The sequence below is a fragment of the Neomonachus schauinslandi genome, chromosome 9 (assembly GCF_002201575.2).
Source record: "Neomonachus schauinslandi chromosome 9, ASM220157v2, whole genome shotgun sequence".
In the NCBI taxonomy this organism is placed as follows: Eukaryota; Metazoa; Chordata; class Mammalia; order Carnivora; family Phocidae; genus Neomonachus; species Neomonachus schauinslandi.
The window spans coordinates 897,833-921,573 of NC_058411.1; the positions used below are offsets into that span (position 1 = coordinate 897,833).

At 66.0% G+C, this 23,741-nt stretch overlaps 1 protein-coding gene across 3 annotated transcripts in view; it reads right to left on the reverse strand.

Moving 5' to 3' along the window:
- Positions 1-21,221, reverse strand: part of CEP170B (centrosomal protein 170B) — a 32,396-nt gene extending 11,175 nt beyond the window's left edge. The window contains exons 1-12 of one of the 3 annotated variants that reach the window (XM_021679886.2): positions 21,148-21,221; positions 16,771-16,902; positions 9,332-9,421; positions 7,460-7,538; positions 6,562-6,620; positions 5,461-5,599; positions 4,646-4,750; positions 4,050-4,514; positions 3,052-3,773; positions 2,802-2,972; positions 2,223-2,313; positions 371-2,053 (exon numbers count right to left, since the gene is read on the reverse strand). In XM_021679886.2, the coding sequence (XP_021535561.1) occupies positions 371-2,053; positions 2,223-2,313; positions 2,802-2,972; positions 3,052-3,773; positions 4,050-4,514; positions 4,646-4,750; positions 5,461-5,599; positions 6,562-6,620; positions 7,460-7,538; positions 9,332-9,421; positions 16,771-16,902; positions 21,148-21,150 (3,739 nt within the window). In that variant the 5' untranslated portion in view covers positions 21,151-21,221. Of the gene's footprint in view, positions 1-370; positions 2,054-2,222; positions 2,314-2,801; positions 2,973-3,051; positions 3,774-4,049; positions 4,515-4,645; positions 4,751-5,460; positions 5,600-6,561; positions 6,621-7,459; positions 9,181-9,331; positions 9,422-16,770; positions 16,903-19,864; positions 20,003-21,147 lie in introns of those variants that run through there. The other 2 variants (XM_021679887.2, XR_002479806.2) reach the window with 2 other exon arrangements.
- Between the last annotated feature and the right edge of the window lie 2,520 nt (positions 21,222-23,741).

Here is a 23,741-nt window from a genome sequence, read left to right on the forward strand (position 1 = left end):
CGGGGCAGGAGACAAGCACCAGCGACCACAGCACCATCCCTCTGCACCCCGCCCGGGGCTGCGTGGGAGACTGACATGGCCTCCCCCAGTGCCCAGCCCCCCAGGGGACAGCGCCAGGGCAGAGTGGGCAGCCCCAGCCTGCTGTCCAAAGCCACACAGGCCCCCACCCGCAAGGCAGCAGGAGCCCCTCCCTCCGGGCTCGCTGGAGGATGCGGACCCGCGCATGCTCAAGGAACCCGAGAGTGTGTGTGCAGACGGGCCTGCCCGGGAACGGGGGCTCCTCTAGGGCCAGAGTCGGGGGCCCCACGGCCGTGCGTGGGGCTGACCCAGAACACTGCGGACCCACCGCCCTGGCTGACGCGGCACTCACTGGGTGAGGAGTATCGGGCACTGCCCGGGCGGGCCCTGCTAAAGGGCTGGCGGGGGGCCGTGGTGGTATTGGCAGCCTTCCTGGCGGCGGCGGCCCGAGCCTCGGCCACGACGGGTTTACGGCCAGTGCAGTACAAATCGACGCTGCGGCCAGAGAAGCCGGCGCGGGCGGGGGCCGCCTCGGAGTCGCTGGGCCCGGTGAAGGAGCCCGCCCGCTTCCGGGGCATGGCCAGGATGTCCAGGCGCGACAGCTTCTTGGCCTGCTCGGGGGCTGGCCGCCCCGCCGGCTCAGGGTTGGCCGGGGGCCCCCGTTCGCCATCGGCAGCCTCCGTGTCCGAGGCATCCCCCAGCCGGGCCCGCCTCAGCCGGGAGGCCCGTGTGGGCCGAGGGGTGGACAGGCTGTTGGAGCGGGTCAGCACCTGCTGCACCTTCTGGGCGGAGCCACGGCCCTGCTCTTCCCGTGGAGCCGGGGATGGCGCTGCAGGTGCCGGTGTCCGGCGAGGCCCTGGCCGCCCCGCCCCAGGGGCCACGGGGGTCTCGCGGTCAGAGGTGACCGTGTCTGCGCCAGGCGGGTGGGCCAGGCCGGAGCCTCGCTCTTCGTCAGGCCAGTCCGCGGATGCCCGGGCCCCGGTGCCATGCCGTGCAGCCAGGCGCCTCCCCAGCTCTGCACGGCCCACGTCCGTGGGGCCCGGAGTGCGACGATGCTTGTCCGAGAGCCGCTCGCGGGCGCTGTTCGAGGAGACGCTCCCCGGGTCCTGTGCTGCTGGTGGGCACAGTGGCTTCTCCTTCTGTGGCCCCGCGGGCTGGGGACTGGTTGGGCTGGGCCCGTTCTTACCACTGAGCAGGCTCACTGTGCTCCCTGTGTCCACGTCAGAGTCCCCGGACAGGGAGTCGTCTGGCGGCCCGGGGGTGCTGCCCATCGGGCCCTCTGCCTCCTCCGTGGACTTGGAGAGCAGCCGGGCCTCCAGGGCTGCCAGGGCTGTCTCTGTCTCCTTCAGGATCAGGTGGGTGTCCTGGGGGTGCAGGTCCATGCGTGAGGCCCGGGCGGCAGCCAGGTCCTGCAGGAGGGGGTGGCTGGAGATGCGTGGAAGCTGGCCGGGCGCCGGGGGGCCACCAGCCGGCTCCTTGCTGAAGCTATCCTGTCGCACCAAGGCCGGGGCAGGGCTCTCGGGCTCTGGGGACCGTTCTGTCCGCAGCTGGATAACCATCCTCCCGCTGGAGCTGACGGAGACGCCGTCCCTCGCCACCCGCCCTGGGCCGTCCACCTCCCCTGCAGCCACTGATGGCTTCCTGGGGAAGGCTGTCTCCACGTTCTGGTCCCCAATGAAGAAAGAGGCGGGGGCTGGCTCTCCAGGGGCCCTAGGCGAGCGCCGGCCCTTCGTCCATGCTGGTCCCTCCTGGGGGCTCCTGCGCCTCTCCTCCTGCGGGCCCCCACCCAGCTCGGAGCCCCGCCCACCGTCCGACCCACTGGCGTCACTGAGACTGTCAGGCTCCAAGTCCTCCTGGCCCAAGAGGCAGCCGGCCTGCTCACTGCCCGGCTCCGGAGGCCCAGGGCCGCTCCTCTTGGTGGCCTCGAGGCCCCCAGGGCTGTCTGCGCGGTCACTGGGCAGCTGTGGGAGTCGCCGTCGCTGGCGCACAGGCAGGGTCCCCTCCAGCTCCCCCGCTCTGTGCCCAGGGCTCTCCCCTGCAGAGACAAGGGCGGCCCGGTTGCAGCGGCCACCAGGTCTGCAGGCCCTCGGTGCGCGCCGGAAGCCTGACCCTCCTCCGGACTTGGCTGGCACGCGCTCACGCCCGCGTGTCCGGTGGAAAGCCTGGGCCCACCCCCTCCCTGTGGCAGAGCCTGAACCACTCACCTGCCAGGCCTGGGTCTGAGTAGCTGTCGGCCAGGCTGGCCCAGCGGGACACCCATTTCTGACCCCCAGGGGAGCCCGGCACCGGGAGGCCCTGCGGAGCAAAGGACAAGCGTGTGTCTGCAGCAGGGAGCGGGAGGAACCCCATGGAGACCCTCACCCGTGGGGACAGCTCACCCTAACCCCTGGCCCCAAACACGCCATCTCTGGACCTGTAGCACAGACCCCTCCCCCCCCCCCAAGAAACAGCCAGGAAACCCCCCGCTGCACTCCTGAGCTTACAGAACCCCAACGTTAACTACCTAACCTGAGCCCGGGTCGGGGGCCTAGAGGCCAGCAGCGGTGGCTCGGCCCAGCCCTGCCTGTGGGCACACACCCAGGGGCCCCACTTGACTTGGGACCCGTCCTCGAGCCCTCCATACAGGGCCCCAGCCCACCTGCCAAGTGGGCACGCCCCTCAGGGAAGGTTCAACCCAGCCTTGTATGAGGCACCCAGCGCAGGCGAGACCATAACCTGCGAGCTCATACAGGACCCAGTGATGGGGTCCCAGCACTTCCCAGGGCAGCGTGCCTCCCACTTACCTGGAGCTCCCCTTGGGGGGCTATGCCCACCGACCGGGAGGCAAACTCCTGCAGGAGCGCCATTCGCTGGGCAACCCCGTCACTGGCCTCGTCTCTGTCCCCTCTGATGACCGGACGGAAGGTGGCCGAGGATACCCTGGAAAGCTCAGGAGACTCAAGTACCCCAAAGACCTGGAAGGAGGGATGGCCAGGCCCTCAGGTCAGAGCCATGCCAACCGCGGCCAGGCCCCCAGCCCCCTGCCCTGCAGACCTGGTCGATCATCTGGCGGGCCTCCTCCACCTCCGGGTCCTGCCCCTCTGTCTCGATGGTGTAGGTCCCCGCATCGCTCAGGCTGTCGTCCTCATCCTGTTTGCGAGCCTTGCTCAGCTGGGGGTCGGCAGGGGGCGGTGGTGGGGTTGCAGGGGCCACGGGGCTGGCCCCACGGGGTGTCTCGGGGGCCGGTGACGCTGGGGATGCCTTGTCAGGGCCGGGCCGGGTGGCCGGGGAGCCCTCCCGCGGGCACTGGGCCATGAAGTCCTGGGCCAGACGGGAGCGGCGCCCCACGCTGCCAAAGGGTCGCACAGAGCCCCGGGAGGTGGGCGAGGGGCCCCCCAGGCGCTCCTCTGTCCTCTCCCGCTTGAGCGAGCTGGCCCGCTGCGGCCCCGAGCTGCCGCCTGCCCCCCGCGCCGAAGCAGGGACGCCTGAGCGGTCTCTGTCCGCCGGCCCGGGGCCTCGGCGCTTGTCGGCCTTGGGGTCCCCGGGAGGGGCGTGCGTGAAGGACTGGGAGCGCTTCTTGCGGGGCGTGTCCTGGTCGAAGAACTCGATGACAAAGGCCTGCTGGCTATGCAGCAGCTCCTGGGGGTCCCGCTTCATCTGTCTGTGCAGCCGCGCCTGCGTCCCGCTGCCCTCCGCAGGGACCCCGGCCGTCGCCACCGCTGCCTTGGCCGCGGGGTCCTCCGAGTCGCTCTGCGTGCCGTCCTCATGCTTGTGGCCTGGGGGGGGACCCCAATGCATCAGGCCAAGGGAAAGGACGCAGCGACCTGGGGGGAGGGGAGCCTCTTCACCCCCTGCCCAAGCGGCGCCACGAGGCTGGGGACGTGGCACCCACAGCGCACGGCACCCGGCACACGCGGCCGAGATGAGCACCGGGAACACGCCCAACTGGCCCAACTGGGGAGGCAGGTCTCTGGCAATCAATCGAGCTGCTGAGGGCGCCCCACCCGGAGGCGCAGGCGCTGTGGTGAGCTCATGGCCCGCCCGGCACTCACCCTTCAGGGTGCGGGTGTGGATGGGCAGGTCGCTCTTGGTGCTGTGGCGGTCATCCCCAGGGCCCGCCCGGCACAGCAGGCTCGGGTCGCTCTGCACCAGCCAGTCGGCCACCTTGGTCTCAGCAGACACGGCCTCCACAGGTGTGGCCTCCTTGTCTGGGGGCCGTCTCTGGCGCAGCGAGAACTTGGTGACGTGGTCCTTGATCTTCACCTTGCCGGGGCTGCAGTTGTCGAACTCGATGGTGAAGGAGGCGTGGCTCTGCACCATGGGGGCCGTGGCGGGTGCCTCGTGGGCCGGCGCCGCAGGGGGCCGCGGCGGGGGCGGCGGCGGCGGGGCCTCCTTTGTGGGGATCTCAAAGTAACTGGGCTCCCGCCTGAACGAGCAGCCCTGAGGCTCCGCCGCCGCCCGGAAGCCAATCGTCCCTGGGAGCTCCCCGTCCGGCTGGGCCGGCTCCTTGGGCCGCTCTGGGTGGGAGGGGGGAGAAAACGTGTCCTCGGGGGCTGCAGGGTGCCGACCTCGGCCCACCCACCTCTGCCAGCACAGTCAGCTGTCTCCCCGGAACCGGCATTTCCAGCCCGGGGCCTCTGGGACCCACCTGCGTAGGGCTCCTCCTGGCGCCGGTCCTCGGGGGAGCTGCCGCTGTCGTCCTCCCCCCACCAGGAGGGCTGCCCATACAGGGGTGTGCGGTAGGCCGCCGTCTCTGCACGAGGAGAGGGAGTTCGACCCTGGGTCACTGGGGCCCAGCACAGACAAGGAGGGGAGACCCAGGGCTGGGAAGGAGCTGGCTTCCGGAGGGGTCCTGGTGTCACGTCCCACCTCAGCCCGGGACCCTGCCCGAAGTGCTCCAACTTCACCACTCTAGGCCCATTCCCACATCTACGGTGGGTGACGCTCGCTGCCCCCAACCCGCCCAGGCCTCCCTGTGCCTGTGCAGGAGGCTCTCCTGGGGCAGCACGGTCCTCAGTGCCCCCACCCTGGGGCAGGCAACCCCTCCAGCCCTGGCTGAGCCCTCTGCCCCTGGGGCCTGCCTGCCTGCCACGAGGGCAGCAGGACAGGAGTCCACGGCCAGGGCAGGTCTCTCTCCAAGGTCTGGAAGTGGCTCGGGCCACAGAGGGGCGACCCTGACGGCCGGGCCCCACCACAGGCTGACCGGACCACACGGGGAGCAGGGGGGCAGCGCACATGGGTGGGCATGTCGGGCTGTGCAGCTGTGGGGTGCCCGGATGCCTGAGCCCACAGGAGGGCAGGTCTGTGCTGTGAGCCCAGAGGCTGAGAGGCAGGGCGAGGGCCATACTGGGAGGGGAGCGCGACCCAGAGCAGGCAGATCAAGGGGAGCCACGGGGGAGGCCGGGGGGTGGGGCAGGCCTGTGTGCACACCCCTCCTGGGCCCCGCTGCAACACTGCTCTTACCTGCCCCTGGCCTCCGGTCCCCCCTCTCCGGCCTGGGACCCAAGGACTCGCAGTAAGGGGTGTGCTGGGGCAGCGCTTCACCCTTCCTGGGGGCCGGGCCCTTGACGCTCACCTGCAGCTGGCTGGTATACTTCTCGTGCTGCGGGCAGGGGGGCCAGGGGTGAGGGCGGGTCGGCCCCAGGAGGACACCCAGGGCAGCCCGCTCCCTCTTGGTCCGGAGAGGGCCAGGACTGGCCCCGCACACCATGAGGCCTCCCTCACAACACCCACGGAGGAGACATCCTGAGGTTTGAGGCTGGGGGTCCTCGCCCAAGCCTGGGGGGGCAGTTCTCAGGACCACACAGCTTCCAGGAAGGAGCTGGGGTTTGCTTGGGGCAGGCAGCAGTCATCAGAGGTCACACGCAACCCCCCCGCCTCAGGACCCACCAGAGAAGGGTGGGACAGGCCCTGGGCCACGGGGGCAGCGGCTCGGGCCACGGGAGGTGCTATCCGAGCACACCATGGGCGTGCACGCTTGTGTGCATGCACCCATGTACGGATGCGTGTGAGTGTGTTTGTGCATGCAGGGGCCCCACCTGGCTGAGCTCTGCAGCTGTCAGACCCAGGCTCACACTGCCCGTGTGACTCTGGGCAGGCTGCCCACACCCCGCTTGAAAGACGGCGCTAAGGCTAGTCGCCCCCACAAGGGGCTCCCGGGTGAAGCTCTGGGCAGGGTCCCCCAGGTCGATGCTCCATGACTCCCACACAAACGAGCAAGGGGAGAGGAGACGTCCCACCCACCGTGGCCCCTGACCCAGGTCCCTCCTGCCCGTTCCCAGCTACCCCCTGTGATAGCCTGATTAGGGTCCTCCTTGGCACCCCAAATGCCTCTGGGCCTCCCCTCCTGCAGCTGGGTACGGCAGCCTCCCCCTTCAGCCACCACCTGCAGCTGCATCCGCCTGGGGAAACGACTATCTCCCCACCTGCCAGACCGGGCTGGCCTGCAGGCCAGGCCAGGCCAGGCGCCACAGCCAGGCCAAGGGAGCCAGGAGGTGTGGGAGTGGTGGGCAGGAGGAGGGGTGCGGGGACGGTGGGGCCGCTTGGCCACGTGCTGGCACTCACCCTGAGCGCCTCCTCGGGGACCCGGTGCTGCACGCGCTCCAGCACGTACATGTTGGAATGTGGCCGCAAGTTAAGGTGAACCCAGAGCAGAAGAGCCAGGATGGCCTTTGGACAAGGGCACGGGGCCACGTGGAACAGGCATTCTCCAGAGCGAGAGGAGCAGACAGCTTCTGGGCAAGTCAGACTGACAGCCACGGAGGCTGGGCCGCCCCCACACCTGCCTGTGCACCAGGCCCGTGTCCACGCTGCTCTGAGTCCGAGAAGCAGGACAGACGCTGCTCCAGATCACGGCACACACATGCCCTTTAACCCCTCAGCCGAAGCGCGGGCAGGGCGGGCAGGTGATGTGCCCAGGAGCCTGCCATGCAGCTAGCTCCCAGCTCCCACCCCAGACCTCCCCTCGGCACCGGCCTCCCAAGGATCTGGGGTCGGGAGGGCCTCAGACAGCGGCTGGGTCCACACCCACAAGCGGCTGTGCCAACACGAGAGCTGGCCGAGGCGGGCAGAGAGGAGAGGACGTGCTCCTGCCACGTGTATGGGTCCCCAGGGCAACCAGGCTGCTCGGGGCAGAGGCACAGCCCCCGCTCCCGCATGCTCGAGCACAGAACGCCACGCCTGGGCGGCCCCCAGGCCACCAGGGACCCTGGGTCCCAGGGAGGGCTCACTCGCTCCTGGGACCCTGTGTGAGCTCAGACCAGGAGACGGGAAGCAGGTGCCCGTGACCGGGGCCTCTGTCGGGGGCACAGGGACCGGGGTTCGGGCTGGAGCCCAGCCCGGGGTCATGCTGGCTACTCTGTGATGCCCGTGGGCCCCAGCTGTGCCCATGGAGGCCCCTACGACTGCCAGGACAACAGGACGACTGAGGCCAGAGGGAGGGAGCACGGCCAGGAAAGGATATCGTAGCCGAATCGGATGACGTCATGGAGCTTCAGCGTGACGTACTTCTGGTCCGGGATGCGCACGTCATTCACGAAGGTCTGCGGAGGAAACAGGTGGCGGGGCCCGGCCAGCAGCAGGTGGGGCAGCGACTCTGCAGTGCCCTCCTTCATGCTGCTCTGGGCCAGCCACTGTCCCTCGGACACACATGCACCCAGCCTCACCCCTGCAGGGACCACGGGACAGGTGACTGCCGAAGGCCTGGCCCCGTCCAGCACCCGGGACCCTGAAGGGGCAGCGGCCAAGGCAAACCCGCGGGGTGGCCCCATGGCAAGGCTGGCCGGGCTGTGCGAGGCTGCCTGCTCCCCGGAAACCTCCTCCCTCCCCCAGGGGCTCTCACTGGCTGGCTACTGGACACTGCACTCTGGCCAGATTGGGGAGAGAGCCCCACGCACTCTGAGGGCCTTGGGGCAGGCCAGGCAACAGAGGAAAGACAGAGGGGCTCAGGCGCTGCAAATGTGCCAGAGTCTGGTGGAAGGCACGAGAACCAGGGAGGACTGGTTTCAGGACAGAGGGGCGTCTCGGGGGCGGAGCAGGAGGGTGGGTCCACAGGGAGGGGTCCCAGGCCAGGGCTGGGTGGTGCAGAGAAGGGGCAGCAGAGCAGGCCTGAGAGGGCTGTAACCCCGGCAAGCGCAGTCTGCACACGCTGCCGGCGATGCGGGAGTCCGTGAGCTCCTGCAAGCAGTGGAGGGCAGCAGGCCCGGCGTGGGGGCAGCCTGTCATCCCGTGCCCGTGGCTCGGTGCTGCACAGGCAGGCAAGACTTGGCCCCAACTCTGCGGACGTCACTCAGGCCTCTGAGAAGCACACACCAGGCCCGCAGCCCCGGGGACCCTCTCAGAGCCCAGGCGGTCTGGGGGGCCAGTGCCCCGTGCAGCCCAGGTTGGCGGAGGGGATGCTCACTCTCCTTGCAGCCCCATTCAGGTAGGGCGACTCTGTCTGACAGGAGGGCCGACAGAAGAGGGGTTCAGGGGCAGACCCCAGCAGAGCCTGAGACCCCCCCCCACCCGGGAGCCCCTCATGGGAAGTGGTGATGAGTGCCCAGCACTCGGCAGCCTGAGGCTGCTGTGGGACCCCCCAGCTCAGGATGGAGAGGGCAGACCTCACGAGCTGGGGGGGACAGGGCGGAAGGCCCTCCTCGGGCAGAAGGAAACCACACACCCACACAGCCAGACACCGGACCCCGGAGGGACCCCTCACCTGACCCCCTCCCTGCTCACAAAGGAGGTCACACATCCCCCAGGACATGGTATCCCAGCAGACAGCCTCATTTCTCAGCCTGCAGGAGGTCCAATGTCTCCCACCCTCCCTAGGGCCCTCTCCCCCAGAACAGCCCTGCCCCAAAGGGAGCCTCCCAAGGAGGCCATGGGGCCACTGCACCTGAAGGTGGCTTCCTCCCCACCTGAGCAGCAGATCCTGGAGGAGCTCAGGCGGGGACGGAGCAGAGGGATGTGGTCACGGAGGGGAAGGGGACCACAGCAGGTGGGCAGAGCTGGAGTGGGGCCCGGGAAGGGGGCGGGGCCAACATGGAGGGTAGATCACGAAGAGGAGTGGGGTCAAGGCGGAGGAATAAGCCATGATAAGGGGCAGGGTGCAGAAGGAGCCGGGGTGGGGAAGACAGGTGGGGCTACTATGGGGGGCGGGGTGTCATGAAGAGGGGTGTGACCATCACAAAAGGAGGCGGGGCCAGCAGACAGACAAAGGACATGAAGGGGGCGGGGCCAGCAGAGGGCTGGGTCGTGGCAGGGGCGGGGTCATGAAGGGGTGGGGCTAGCCGAGGGGCGGGGTCACGACGGAGGCGGGGCCAGCACAGCACCCCTTGCCGCTTGCACTCACCCCGTTCAGGCTTCCCAGGTCCTTCACCCAGTGCTCATCCCTGTCCTGATCGTAGTTGATGACAGCATGCTGCTTGTCCACGCTGCGGGACTGGGGACACACAGACTGCCCTCAGCTGGCCTTCCCTGCTAGGTGAGGCCCAGGAGGCAGAGGAAATCCCAGCAAGAACCCCATCCTCTACCCCACCGCACTGCCAACACCAGCCGGCTGGGCCTGGGAGCCCACAAGGTCCAGCCCACGCCCCCACACCTTGGGTGTGTGTGTCCCAGAGAGCCCACCCAGGCTTGACTCGGCCAGCTGTCCCAACCACTGGAACAGGCCACGGGGATTTGCTGAGATGCCAAGGCCAGGTCCGCCCACCCCACTGCTGCCACCCGGGCCCCTCCTTTTCTGTCCAGCCTCTGCAGCACCAACAGGCCAGTGCCCCCCCATCCCTGGGTCAGCCGTGGGAAGAGGGGGAACCTCTGGTCATCCGGGACATGCTGCTCACCCCCAAGGCCAGGTGGGGGCAGGCAGAGCCACAGGGAGGACCGCAGGGCTGGGGGGGTTCAGGGACAGGCCTTCCCCCCCACTCCTGGGCAGCGCCCAGGGGCGCAGCCTCTCCCCGGGCTGCTCACGCACGTGCAGGATGAATCTCAGACCCCACAGCTATGTGCCCGTGGGCACAGAGCTCACAACCTCCTACGCACACCCTGCCACAACGGGCATGCTGAGCACTGCCAACCTGTCCCCGGCCCCCGACCCTCTCAGGACCCCTCCCCAGGCCGGTCACCCAGCCCCCTCACACAGTCAGCCGGAAGAACACAGACCAGTCCAGCACACCTCTCCACTGCTAGGGCTCCTGGTGCAGAGGCCGGGATAGGGTCATGGGGTCACACGCTCTTCGCGGAGGCCAGCACAGGCCACCTCCCCAGCCACAAGGCCAGCGGTCTCGGCACAGAGCGTACCAGCGCCCACCCCACACCCACTCAGCCGGACGCCCGGGGCGTCTGGGTGGCCCCTGCATCCCTCTCTGGCCACCTAAGGAGACACAGGCCTGGGGACCAGCCAATCCAGACGTCCAGACCTATAGGATGACAGCGCGGGACCCCGTGGACCTGCCAGACAGTGCCTCCACAAGACGCCCAGACCTACCGCAGAGCACCTGCGTGGGAACGACAGGGCTGCGCACCTGCTCTCCACGGCCCGCCACAGGATGGCCCCTAGCCCATGAGGTGGTGGCCCAGGACCTGAGTCCCTGTGTCACCATACCACCAAGCTTCTCTGTTCCCAAAGGTGAGTGCCCAGACCCTTCCTCCCCGAGGCGGCTGCCCACTTTTTCCCTGGCTTCCAGGGGCGGCCCCAGCACCCTCCCAAGGACTAGAAGCCCCTGCCCCACCCAGAGGCCCAAGGACACAGCAAGGTGGGGGTGGGGGTGGGCTCTGGTCCCTCAGCTTGGCAGATGTGCCAAGAGCCCTGGAAGGCGGACGATCGGGGGCAGGCTCGTAGGGGCTGTGCCCTCAGCGCCAGCAGCAGCCTGCATGCTCCAGCCCTGCCCGCACTCAGAGGCCCCAGGCAGCCAGCTGGACCCCCAAGGATGCCGCCGCAGTGGGGAACCTGGGGGGAGTGGCATGAGGAGGGAATGGGCCTTCAGTCCTCTGGAAGGGAACAGGGGTGCAGGGGCGAGATCATAGAGCAGTCAGCGGTGCCAGCAGGAGCCTCCCGAACACAGAGGCCACCCCTGGGCCATCTGCCCCAGGCTGCTCGAGGGACACGGGTCAGCACTGCAGCCTGCCGTCGGCATCTGTCCTGAGGAGCCCCCAGGAGAGCCTGGGGGGGCTCCCGGTGCCAACGCATCTCCCACAGCGACAGCCTCCGACCAGGTGAGTCTAAGCTCGAGACCTACTGCCTCCCCCCCCCAGGCCTCACCTCTGCCCCCACCCTGAATTCCTCACCCAGAGTTGGCACCCACGGCCAGACAGCTACGGCCACAGCCTCTTCCCTGGGTGCCAGGCACCCCATCCTCCATCAGACGCCCCTCCCTGTCCCGGATGCAGGCTGGCCCAGCGCTCACCTACCCCCAAAGCCAGCCCTGCACTACAGCCCCCCACTGGCCCCGGCCTGGGCCTCCCCGACCCGGCACAGGCGAGGGACCCTGGCACACCCTTACCTGGGCCTCAGTCTCCCGGCTGCAGTGGGGCTGACAAGAACCAGCAGCTCTCTGGGGGAGCATGAGTGCTCAGGCTCATCTCACCCCGGCCAGTGAACTGCCCATGGGCAGCCTCGTGTCCAGCCGGCAGCTGAGAAAACAGCACTTGCAGAGGAGTCTGGGGGCTCACCTCCTCCTGCGCCCTTTCCCAAGCAGCGCCCAGGGCTCGAGATCAGGCCAGCTGCCCACCTCAGCCCTGCTGGACAGCGTGGGTGCCAAAGAGCCCCCCGTCTCTGGAAAGTGAGCCTGGGGGTGGGCTGTGGCCATTGTGCCACCAGGTATCACACCGCAGGGGTGCTGCCAGCCTGGGAAGGGCACTGGGCAGGGGTATACCATGGGGCTCTGGCCAGCCCCACACCAGCACACAGCGCGATACGAGCCAGCCAGAGGCGGACAGGGGTAGGCAGCAGTAAGGGCACGCTGTCCCTCAGGCTCAGACCCCACCTCTGCCAAGGAGTAACCCCCTAGAGAGGCTTCTGGGCTGACCTCCCAGCCTGAACAACTCCCTCCCCCCACCCCAGGCCTCAGACCCCCAACTCCCGGACTTAGCCCAGCCGGGCCAAACCGGACTCCTCCCTCCCTGCCCACCCGGCCCTATAGCCTTCCCCCAGGAGGGCCAGCAGCAGAGGTTCCAACTGCACCCCCTTGCCCCCAGGCACCCACTGGCCTTCCCCGTCAACCTATCCCCTGCAGCCATCTTTCTCCCATCCTCCCAGCCCCCGTCAGTCATGCCCATCACTCTTTTGCAGAAACTTCCTGAGGCTCCTGGCCAGCCTGAGAGGAAAGGCTAGCCTTGTCCCATGAGCCACGGGCCACAGAGGCCTCTCCAAACCTTCCTGCTCTGCCCTGGCCTGGCCAGCCCTCTGGCCAGACCGCTCTGTGGGTTCTGGAGATGCCATGCCCCTTCTTGGACCTGGGTCCTTCACCAAGGACCACCACCCTCCCTGTGTCCACCTTCCCTGACCCACCCCCACCCACCCCACCAATCTTCTCGTCCTTGGACCTTGCACAGTGCCCCCCCACTTGCCCCTAGAGCCTGGGCTACCCCCTCCAGTCCCCAGGCCCAGCCTCCACTCCCGGCCAGGGCCCTAGCACCAGGCACAGCTCCTGCAAAACCCCCTTCCCAGACTGCGAGTAGCACCAGGACTGATGGGAGCAGGCGGAGAAGGGCTCCAGGACCAGAAACCTCCCTCCCAGCCCTGACACCCCAAGCCAGAAGCAGACCCCAGTTCCACCAGGCCCAGGAGCTCAGGGGCCGGACACCCACCCAGGGAAGATGCAGGCAGCCCCTTAGCCCTGGATTTGAGACTTCACAGGACACAAAGCAACTGTGTCCTGCACGAAGGGAAAGATTGTGGAACAGGCGAATAAAATGACCCTAACAAACTCCAAATATATAGATATTTGAAAAAGAGTCCAATTATACTCACTTTAAAAGGAACAAAGAAGTGCTTCCAAATTTTACGTGACTCCCTCCTTGGAGAAAGCCCTGCCCAGGTCAGCCTGATCCTGGCAGCGGCCAAAACCCAGGGCTCTGGGCACACCCTCCCACCAGTCCGCACCCGGCATCACCCACGTCCACCGCAGATGGGCTCAGCTGGCTCGCATGCAGAGGGCTCCAGGCTCAGGGCTGTGGTCTCCGCGTGAGGATGCGAGGAGACAGACCCCGGCTGCTACTCCCCCAGGTCAAACCAGGCAGAAGCGGGGAAGACACCTGGGCACAAGCACAGAGGCATGCACGTGCACATACACGCATGCAGACACACCCCACACACGTGTGCACAGACACGCCCCCACATGCATGCACACACACCACACATGCGTGCACAGGGACATGCCCACACACACATGCAAGGCACACGCCCCCACACGCGTGCACAGACACGCCCCCACATGCGTGCACACACGTGCACAGGGACACGCCCACACACACGCGTGCACAGACATGCCCCACACACGCGTGCACAGGTACACCCCCACACATGCGTGCAGACACGCCCCCACATGCATGCACAGGGACACGCCCCCACACACGTGTGCACAGGGACACGCCCTCACACACGCGTGCACAGGCACACCCCCACACATGCGTGCACAGACACGCCCCCACACGCATGCACAGGGACACGCCCCCACACACACGTGCACAGGCACACGCCCCACACACGCCTGCGTGCAGAGGCACACGCCCCTCACACACGTGCACAGGGACACACCCCACACACGCGTGCAAGACACGCCCCCACACACGTGTGCACAGGCACACACCCCACACCGGCGTGCACAGGGACACGCCCACACACACACATGCAAGGCACACACTCTCACACGCGTGCACATGGACACACCCACACACACGCGTGTACATGCACGCCCCCACACACGTGTGCACAGGCACACGCCCCACACACGCCCGCGTGCAGAGGCACACGCCCCTCACACATGTGCACAGGGACACGCCCTGCACCAGAGCAAGAGCCACAGCCGTTGGCCCGCATCCACACTCACGCCAGCGGGGCACCAGCTCTGCCCCAGGATGGCCGGCTCTGCCTCACACACGCCCCCCTACCTTCCACTGCCCCCCGGAGGTCCAACAAGCCACAGCCCCTCCCGCCTCATTTGCGGCCCAGGCCCCCTGGACAGCCCCCTGCTCCCCAGCCTCCCTGCACTGCCTCCTCCCTGTGCCCTGTGTGGAGGCCGCACCCCGCCTGGCACCTGTGCCAGCCCTCTGTGCCCCTCCCCCTCCTGAGTGTCCAGTCGGGCCCACGGCCCCCCATCCCGTTCCCATGCCACCTCCTGCGGGCTTCTGCCCTGGGGACTCCTCTGGTCCCTGCTTACTTGGGTGTGGCCGGCCCCACCCCGGAGCAGTGACCCCAGGAGGCAGGGTCTCTGCAGGGCCCTCCAGGCGCTGGGAGAGTGCAGTGCTCCGTCATAACGTGGAGTGACAACATGGGGACGAGGACACAGACCCCACAGAGGGGAGGCCCGGGCGTCCGGGAGGACGAGGCAGGGAGGGGGTGAGCTGGCAGGGAAGGATGAGCGGGGCGGGGGGGGGCCCTGAGCAGAGGGGCGGGGCAGGGCAGCTGTAGGGCGAGGCCGGGATCCACCGGTGTGCCCGTCCCTGAGCCCGGGCGCGGTGGCAGCGCCGCCTGTGGATGCCCGAAGCACAAGTAAGGGAGAGGGAAGGTCAGGGTGTGTCCCTGGACCACTGGCAGGGACACTGGCGGGAACCCTGCTGGAGGACATGGAGGATGGTGATTTTGCACGGAGCTGGGCTGCCTGGGTGAGGCCCACACAGGCTATGACTGCAGGGGCTAGAGGCTGGGGAAGGAGAGGCAAGGACACTATGTGAATCACCTGAGCAGATGGGGACACCAAGGCACGGGTGTGAGGGCACCTCCGGGAGACGCAAGGGGTGGACCCACCCAGGAGCTCAGGGCCCAGGCAGAAAGGGAGGCTGCGGGGGTGGACTGCATGCATGACCTCCTGGAGCCTCAGTTTCCCCAGGTGCCGGAGGACAGCAAGGTGCACCCGAGCCTAGGGCTGGACCTGCATGAAGGGCTGAGAAGTGCCCGCTGCTCCTGCCCGGCTCAAGGCTCCCCCACCAACGAACCAGAACTGGAACTGGACCGAAGCTCACTTGAGCATCCTGATCCCCACCTCCTGTCCCAGAAGCCTCTGCACCAATCCCTGGGGAAAGCAGCAAGCAGAGTGAGGGCCTGGTGCAGGGGACAGCCAGGCAGTGGGCAGGGAAAACACCCACGCTGGGCCCTGGTCTCCAAGAGGCCCTCCTGGCCACCCCAGGTAGACCAGCAAAGCCATCAACACGCTACCCAGTCGCACGGCACCTTGCCAGGGTCAGGGACCCAGCACGTTTTCAGACCCGCCTCCAGCGACAGAGAACAGGGGTCACGTTCCGCGTCACCGTCAGGAGCCGCCAGCCACATCCAGACCTCGGCGGGGCCGCTCAAGATGCCAGGGGTGTGACCGAGCCTGCCGCCCGCTTTGTGTGCACCGCGAGCTCGGAGCGCGCTTTCTACCTGTAAATGGTTTTTAATAAGCCGAGGCTATGTCGTGACACGTGAGAACGACAGGAAACTGACATTTCGAGGCCACGAGGAAGACCCCCTGGTGCCAGCACGCCGGCTGCCTCGCGGTCCTCGGGCTGCTCCGCGGCCCGGAGGTGTGCGGCCCGAGAGGCCTCAGAGACGTGCCCCGGTCTTTACGGAAGACATCTGCCCACCCCAATACAGTCACTGACTCAGTCTCCCCAGCTTCCAAAGGCGTGATGAGAAATAAGAGGACAGACTGTTCCAGATTAAAGACACTCCGGAGGCCCAGCAACCAGACCTAACGCAGGAACTTGCCCAGTCTAGCCAAGCAAGTCCGAGGACCTTCGGGGAGAAGCCAGGGTGTCCAGACAGGGATGGGCTTGCCCTCAGGAGACGGAGGCGGACGTCTGCTGCCCAAGCCCCAGGTGTCCCGGGGAGTTGCGACAGCAGCCAGGCTCACACAAGGGAGCCAGGGCCTGAGCCAGGCTTCACCCTGCACCCGAGCGGCCCACCCAGGACACCGTAGTCGGGGGCATGAGCTTGGAGGGCTCGGGGGAGAGCGGCCCATGTGCCACGGGGGCGGGCAGGGCTGCAGGAAGCCCGACTTAATCACACCCATGAGGCGCAGGGAAAAGGACACCTGAACCCTCCTTGTTCCCAAATAGCCAGATACGTGAGCCCCACAGAAGCCAAACCCACACTCTGAAACCCAGGGCCTGAAAGTCCTGATGGTCAAGAGCACGGTGCCCTGGCCCCGCCAGCCTTTTCTGCCCAAGAAAGGCCCCTTCCCCACCCCAGGGTGCCTCAAAGGGGCACCAGTCTTCCCCTGGACAGCTCTGATGGCCCCAGATGGCCCTGGGGCTCCCCGCTCCGTTCGTGGCCCAGCTGGGGCCCCAGACAACAAGGATACGGATAGATTTCCAGCACCTTCCAAAGGTGGGTCCCCGGTGCCTTGAGAACCTGACAGGCACCTAAACACCCTCCTGTCAGAAAAGCTCCAATATGCAGAGGCAGGGACCAGCCTCGTGAGCACACGCTCAGGCCTGCACACGCCCAGCTGTGGGTCCAGGGTCCAGGTGGAGACACCCAGGCCCAGGGCTGCCTTGAGGGCTCCCCCCAGGTGTCCTGCGAGTAGGATGGGCGCCTCCCTGACCCGGGTCCTGGACCTGCCTTCTCAGCCCCAAGGGGCTCACACTCACCTGCAGCATGAGCTCACACTCATCACGCCCCACGAAGATGAGCTCTCGCGGAAGCCGGTGGCGGTTACCACTGCTGCTCACCAGAAACCAGGAGGTGACACTCATCTTGGCACTGGCCAGGCCTGTCCGGCCCTGGGGGGAAGGAGGCGTTAGAGCAGGCTTCCCTCCCTTGGCCCCAGCCCCTGGACACGAAAGGCCCAGCATAGATCCTGCTCCCCTGGAGGTTCAAGCACCCCATGGCCACGCAGCGGCCACCCCTGGACACGCTGGGCCCCAGCCATACTAGGCCACCCGCCCTTCCCTAAGGATGCCTGCCCCTGTGGCCGCCTTCCCCAGCTAAGTTCTCCCAGGCCTCCCTTGTGCTCTAGGCCCCTCTCCTCTCCCTCCTAGATGCCAGGCGTTGAGTCTACGATGAGGCACAGGCCACGCTGCCCACGTGTGGAGCCGCACATGCCCTCATGACCCGACCAGAAACAGCTCTTGAGTGGGACTCGGCATGGCCCATCGGGGCCCCCGCAACGCCAGGTGCGCAGGGCCAGACCCCATCCCAGGACACATACTCTGCGCCGGGGGATCTGTTTCCCCTAGCCGGACACTCTGGGGTGGGCCTGGCAAGGAGGGCCAGGGAGAGACAGCTGAGGATAGGAGCCCTGAGCCATGAGCACACTGATCACTTAGAGGAGACCAAACAGCCCTTGGTGGCCATTGCAGCCATCCTGCTGAGGTCCCCAAGCCAGGACAGTACCAGCTGACCAAGGCAGCAGGTGACAGAGGTGGTGCCCAGTGCCCGAGGTCCCGGGGGCATCGTGAGGGGCTGGTATGGTCAAGATGGGCAAGGAAGCACCACGGTAGCTTGAGGGGCACAGTGGGGGCAACCTGAGTGACAACAAGGGCCAATGTCACCCAAGACCCGGCCCTGGGGCGGCCCGCACGCACACGCTCCCACACAGGCGCCTTGCTCACCCGGAGCCCCAGAGCTGTGTCACCACAGTGGTGCTGGTGTGTGGACACCAAACACGCACACACGCTCATGGGACACACGTGTGCGCACGGCCTCCTGTGATCCAGAGCACCACCCGCAAGTGTCCTGGCCGCTCTTCTCCATACAGACACGCATACTGCCGAAATACACACACACACACACACACACACACACACACGCTGGATAAATCACATCCCGAGCACCGCCATGTGCTGAGGGGCGTCCTGGGCTCTGAGACAGCTGTGACCCGCACAACCAGCCTTCCCACCAGCCGTGGAGGCAGGCAGCAAAGGTGAAAGGCCCTGAGAAGGTGTGAGTGTCCCAGAGGAAAAACGAAGCAGGGAGGGAGGGGTGGGGGGTCTGGGAAGGCTCCCTGGGAAGGGGACATCTGAGCAATGCTGGAGCAGGGACAGGAGCAGATGGACGAAGTGGGCATGTGAACGTCTGGGCACTGTGGTCCAGGCAGAGAGAACCAGTGCAGAGACATGGGTCACAAGGCTCGGGGAGTCCTGTAGCCGATGCTGGAGCCAAAAGGTAGTTCCAGGACCTGCTTCATCTCCGGAAGGCTCAGCGCAAAGTGAAATGTGGTAGCCTTGTCCAAAAGTCATGAAGAATTTCAAAAACACCATGAGCGGAGCACTGAGCAGAGCAGGGGACACAGTGGAAGGGCATGGGCAGGTGCCACGTGGCCAGCCCTGGAGGTCCTGAAGCCACAGTGTGACTCAGAGGATGGAGCACAGACAGGAGATTAGACAAGAAGGGAGAGAAGCAATGGTGGGAGCAGTGGGGACATCCCCGGTCCCTGTCCCTGCAGTACCCACAGCCAGAGGCCCCAGCTGTCAGCTCCCTTCTGGGTGGGCAGTGAGCAAGGCCATGGAGGCCCAAGTGACCACGTATCCCTTGGCATACCCTCATGTCACCTGGGCCAAGCAGGTGGGAGGATGTGGGAAAACCCACCCCAGGAGAAGTCTGCCAGAACCCCCTCCCCAAAGCCCCAGGCACTTCCTCAGAGTCCCGCCAGAGGGGCACGCGCTAGAGGAGAAGGGAGGAGCAGGGGACCTCCACCCCCTCCCCCGCAGGGCTCCGGAGGCCTCCACAACCCCAGCCTCCTCTAAAACCCCTCCTTCGGGCAGCGGGGGGGAGGGGCCCCTGCCCCATCACAGCCCCATCACTGCCCTTCCCAGCCCCCACATCCCACACTCTTCCATCACCTGCTACCGGCTCCAATAGGCAGCGACCCCACCCAGAGGACGCCACAGCCTCGGTTTACAGCAAAGGGAGGCCAAGCCCCGAGAGCCTGGTTATGCGGCCAGGCCACCCCTGCCACTCACTACCAGCCCACCCCGAAAAGGCTCAGGCCGGGGAACTGAGGATGTTCCCAAACAGCCTACGGCCGGATCGGGGCTGGCCTGGCCATCGTTGCTAGGAGGGAGAATAATAAACACCCCAAACTTGTCCCCACGGCCGCCCCAGCCAGAAAAGCCACCCGCCAGGAGGTGAGGAGGGAAGGTGGAGCCGCCCGGGGGCAGGGGCTGGGAGCTGGCCGGGACCGGGAGAGGGAACGGATGGGGGCAGGGTCTGGGAGCGGCAGGAGCTGGGGCGGGCGGGCGGCTAGAAGGAGCAGACGGAACGGAGGCCGGGAACAGGCCGAGAGAGGAGGCAGGGACAGCGGAGAGACGGCGGCGACAAGGGAAACGAGGAGGAGGACGGAGGGAGGGACCGCGGGAGGAGAGACCAGGCCGGGCGGCGGCCGGGCCTGGAGGGGGAGGGAGCGGCGCCTTCTGAATCAGCGCTCGCCGGGGCAGCCATGGCCGAGCCGGTGCCTGGGCGGGGACCCCGGCGCCCAGGCCTGCGCCCCCCTCTCCAGGCCGAGTAGACGCGCGCCGGGCGCCCTTCCCCGCCTGGCGCAGACCTGGGCCGCCTCCGCGGCGGCGCTACCGGCCCGGCCAGGTGCGCCCGCGGCCGCCGTCCCCACGCCTTTGTCCAGCCCGGACGGGACCTGCTCCCCCGGCCCCTGCCCCCCGCCCATCTCCATCCCCGCGCGGCCCCGCGGGCGCAGGTGCGGACGCAAGGAGGCCCCGGCCGCCGCGGGCGCGGGGATGCGCGTCTTACCTGCGGCTCGGCCCCGGCTCGGCCCCGGCTCGGCCCCGGCCCTCCCGCCCGCCGGCCGAGCGCTGGGCGGGGCCGCCGCCTAGGACATGCCCGGCGCGGCCCGCACGCTCGCGGCAGCCCCGGCTGAGCCCACGGGCGGAGCGGCGGCCCGCGGCCTGGCGCGCGGGTCCCTGACGTCTGCGGGCGCTCGCCCCGCCCCCGCGTCCCGCCCCGCCCCCGGAAATCCAGGTTAGGGCGGGCCCCGGCGCCAGGTGCACGCGGCCCTCGGCCCCGCGCCCTCCCCTCTTCGCCCCCGCGCCCCCCGCAGACCCCTCCCCTCTCTGCCTCGGTCCCCTCGCTGCCTCGGTGCCCTCTCCCGCACCCCCAGCCCCCCGGCCCCCTCCCCTCTCTGCCTCGGTCGGGTCCCCGCGCCCACCACTAGGTTGTCCGCGCCCGCCCCCTGGTCACTAGTTCCCACACCCAGCCGACAGACCCCCTCCCCTCCCAGTCTCCGCCCCGCTCTCGGCTGGGGGACCCGCCCCGCTTGCCAGGCGGAACCTAGGGCCCGGAGCAGCCCGGCGTCCTGGCCCTGGGCCCGCGGGTTAACGCTTAAGCCGGCTCGGGGAGCGTTCCCCAGCCCCCTTAACCTTTAGCCCCGCCCGCCCAAATGAGGGTGGAGCTTGGGGGAGGGGAAGGGAGTCCCAGAGGCCCACCTTGCCCCACCTGAGCCCTCCCTCCCGCGCCCCCAGCTCCCAGACACCTGGCGTTCTAGGCTGGGCTCGGGGTGGGGGTCGTGGCCGTCGACGGTGGCGTGGGCCGCGGGGCGGGGTGGGTCTGGGGACCCTGGAGGTGCTCACCGTTCCTGGGGTAAGGGCTCACGGGCTGCTTGCTGGTGTCGGGTGACCCGGGAGCTGGGAGAGGGAAAGGGATTAACGCTGGGGCGGGGGCAGCGTGGGAGACGCCTCGCGGAGGGACTGCCCTACGGCATCCTACCTTCCTGGTATGGGGAAGGTCTTGAGCAGAGGCTCGGGGGTGAGCCGCGGCAGTGGAGGGAAGTCCTGGGAGCAGGGGTTGGGAGGGCGGTGTGCTGGGGAGCCTGGGCTTTAGGGCCTGGACAGCTGGAGCTGCGACGGTGCCCACCCGCCGTGCACCCGTGCCTGCTGCCGCCCCGCCAGGGGCACTCGACAGTCAGCCCTCATAGTCCTCAGTCCCCGCGAAACCCACGTGCCAGGCCCTGCCCTGTGGGTGGGAGCAAGAAGGGGGGCACACACCCTGGAGAATGGAAGGGAGCCTCAAGCACCTACCATGCAGGTGGAAACCCACCTGCGGGGGGGCGGGCTAGGAGAGTACGGAGTGTGCCAGGCAGCGGGCGGCCCACCTGGGCTGGCCCCGCCGGCAGCGCCGTGTGAGAACTCAGAGGCCAGGGCACCCGGGGTTGGGGGAGGAACAGGTCAGGGGAGGGACCTGCAGCTGGGTGATCAAGAAGTTTGGACTTCATCCCAAGGACAACGTGGCGCCGCAGGAGGGTTTGATACCAGCTGAGACCTGCCCTGATGAGGGTATTAGAGAGCTCTGGGTGCCCAAGAAGGTGGGGGTGGGGGGTGTGGGAATGGTCACATATCCAGCCAGAGACCCTGGGCTGGAAAAGGTGGGGACTGAGGAGAAGGAAGAGGTCGGACTGGGTATTCCCGGTTGCCCCCGGGACCTGCCCTCCTCCCTCTACACCCTCCTCTGAGCTCCGCACTACATCAGTGGCCCCATCCCCCACCTCCACTGGCTTCCGGGTGAGTTTGGCCTCCAGCCCAGAGGTTGGGGAATTTCCCCAACTCCCAACTGGATCCAGACCTACCATGTCCCTGAGGCCCCAGCCCCTTCCCAGGGGCCCTTTCCTACCCTCTCAGGACTCTGGGACCAGCCCCCACCCAGAGCTTCACCTACCCCTTGTACACAGCTTGGTAAATGGCCCTTCATAAAAGTCCTTTTCTCTCTTTGTGTCTGTCTTCTTTCAGGATCCTGACTTTCTCCAAGGAGTGGGAGAGGGGAGGCAAGTATGGTTCCCAGCAGTCACCTGGGCAGCCTGCTGTCCCTGGGAAACAGGTGACCAGATGTGCAGGGACCACCAGTTGAGAGTTTGACACAGGGGTGGAGAGCCCGGAGGACAAGCAGGTGAGCTGTCCCGTAATATTTAGGAATTCTGGACAGAGCCAGGGAGCAGCTTTAGGCGCCATCAGATATGGGGGAATACCTAGACCCACAGGGAGGGGCTGCAAAGAATGAGGTACACCCAGCCAGGAACCCACAGAGGAGTTGGGGGGAAAGGAAAACAGGACAAACTGATCTATACATTGAATACAAGCCAGTAAAAGTGGCTACAAGATGTTTTTTATAACTACACAAACCAGTTCTAAAGTCCATGTAGAGAATAAAGGCACAAGAATAAACAGGCTGAGGGGCTCAGTCGGTTGGGAGTCTGACTCTTGGTTTCGGCTCAGGTCCTGATCTCAGGGTGGTGGGATGGAGCCCAGTGTTGGGCTCTGCGCTCGACGGGGAGTCTGCTTGAGATTCTCTCTCTCCCTCACCCTCTGCCTCTCCCCCTGCTCTCTCTCTTTCTCTCCCTCTCAAATGAATAAATCTTTAGAAGAAGAAGAAGAAGAAGAAATAGGCTGAAAGTGCTAGAATGGACATGTCCCCAGGGACAGTGCACAGACAGCCACAAGCACATGGAAGGGTGTTCCACATCATCCGAGACACCAGCTCACACCCATTGGGATAGCTACTATCAAGAAATATAGGTAGATACGTAAACAGGTAAAATAAGTACTGGCAAGGATGTGGAGAAATTGGAACTCTGTGCACTGTTGGTGGGAATATAAAATGGTGCAGTTGCTCTGGGAAACAGTATGGCAGTTCTTCAAAAACTTAAAAATAGAATTATTATATGATCCAGTCATTCCACATCTGAGGTTTCACCCAAAGGACTGAAGGCAGGGACACAGATGCTCACAGTAGCATTACTCACAGTAGCCAAAAGGTGGCAGCACCCAATGTCCATTGATGGATGAATGGATGAGCCAAAGGGAATCCAACCCCACCGTGAAATATTATTCACCCTTAAAAAGGAAGGAAATCCTGGCTCCTGCTACAACATGGATGAACCGTGAGGACATTAGCCAGTCACAAAAGGACAAATACTGCATGGTTCCACTTATATGAGGTCCCTAAAGGAGTCAGACTCACAGAGACAGAAAGTAGGATTGGGGGTGCTGGGGGTGGGGAGATGGGGTGGTGAGTGTTCAGTGGGACAGAGTTTCAGTTTGGGGAGATGAAAAAGGTTCAGGAAATGGGTGATGGTGATGGTTGCACAATGACGTAAATGTGTTTAATGCCCCTGAACTGTACCCTTAAACATGGTTAAGATGGTAAATTTTATGTTATGTATATTTACCACAATAAAAAAGGAAAAAAAGAAGCAGAAGATCCTGTAAAATTCTGAAACAGAAGGCTCTAGTTCTGCCGGAGGGCAGAATCTGTCGTAGAACAAACCGGAACATTTTGTTATGGGCAGTTCACTGGACACACAGATCACAGGTTTGTGTCATCATTTAGCATATGATTATTTGGCATTTAAAATCCACAAGGAAGGGGCGCCTGGGTGGCTCAGTCATTAAGCGTCTGCCTTCGGCTCAGGTCATGATCTCAGGGTCCTGGGATCGAGTCCTGCATCGGGCTCCCTGCTCCGCGGGAAGCCTGTTTCTCCCTCTCCCACTTGCCCTGCTTGTGTTCCCTCTCTCGCTGTGTCTCTCTCTGTCAAATAAATAAATAAAATCTTAAAAGATAAAAATAAATAAAATAAAATCCACGAGGAAAAGGGCGTTATTTAATTAAGCATATTGGGATG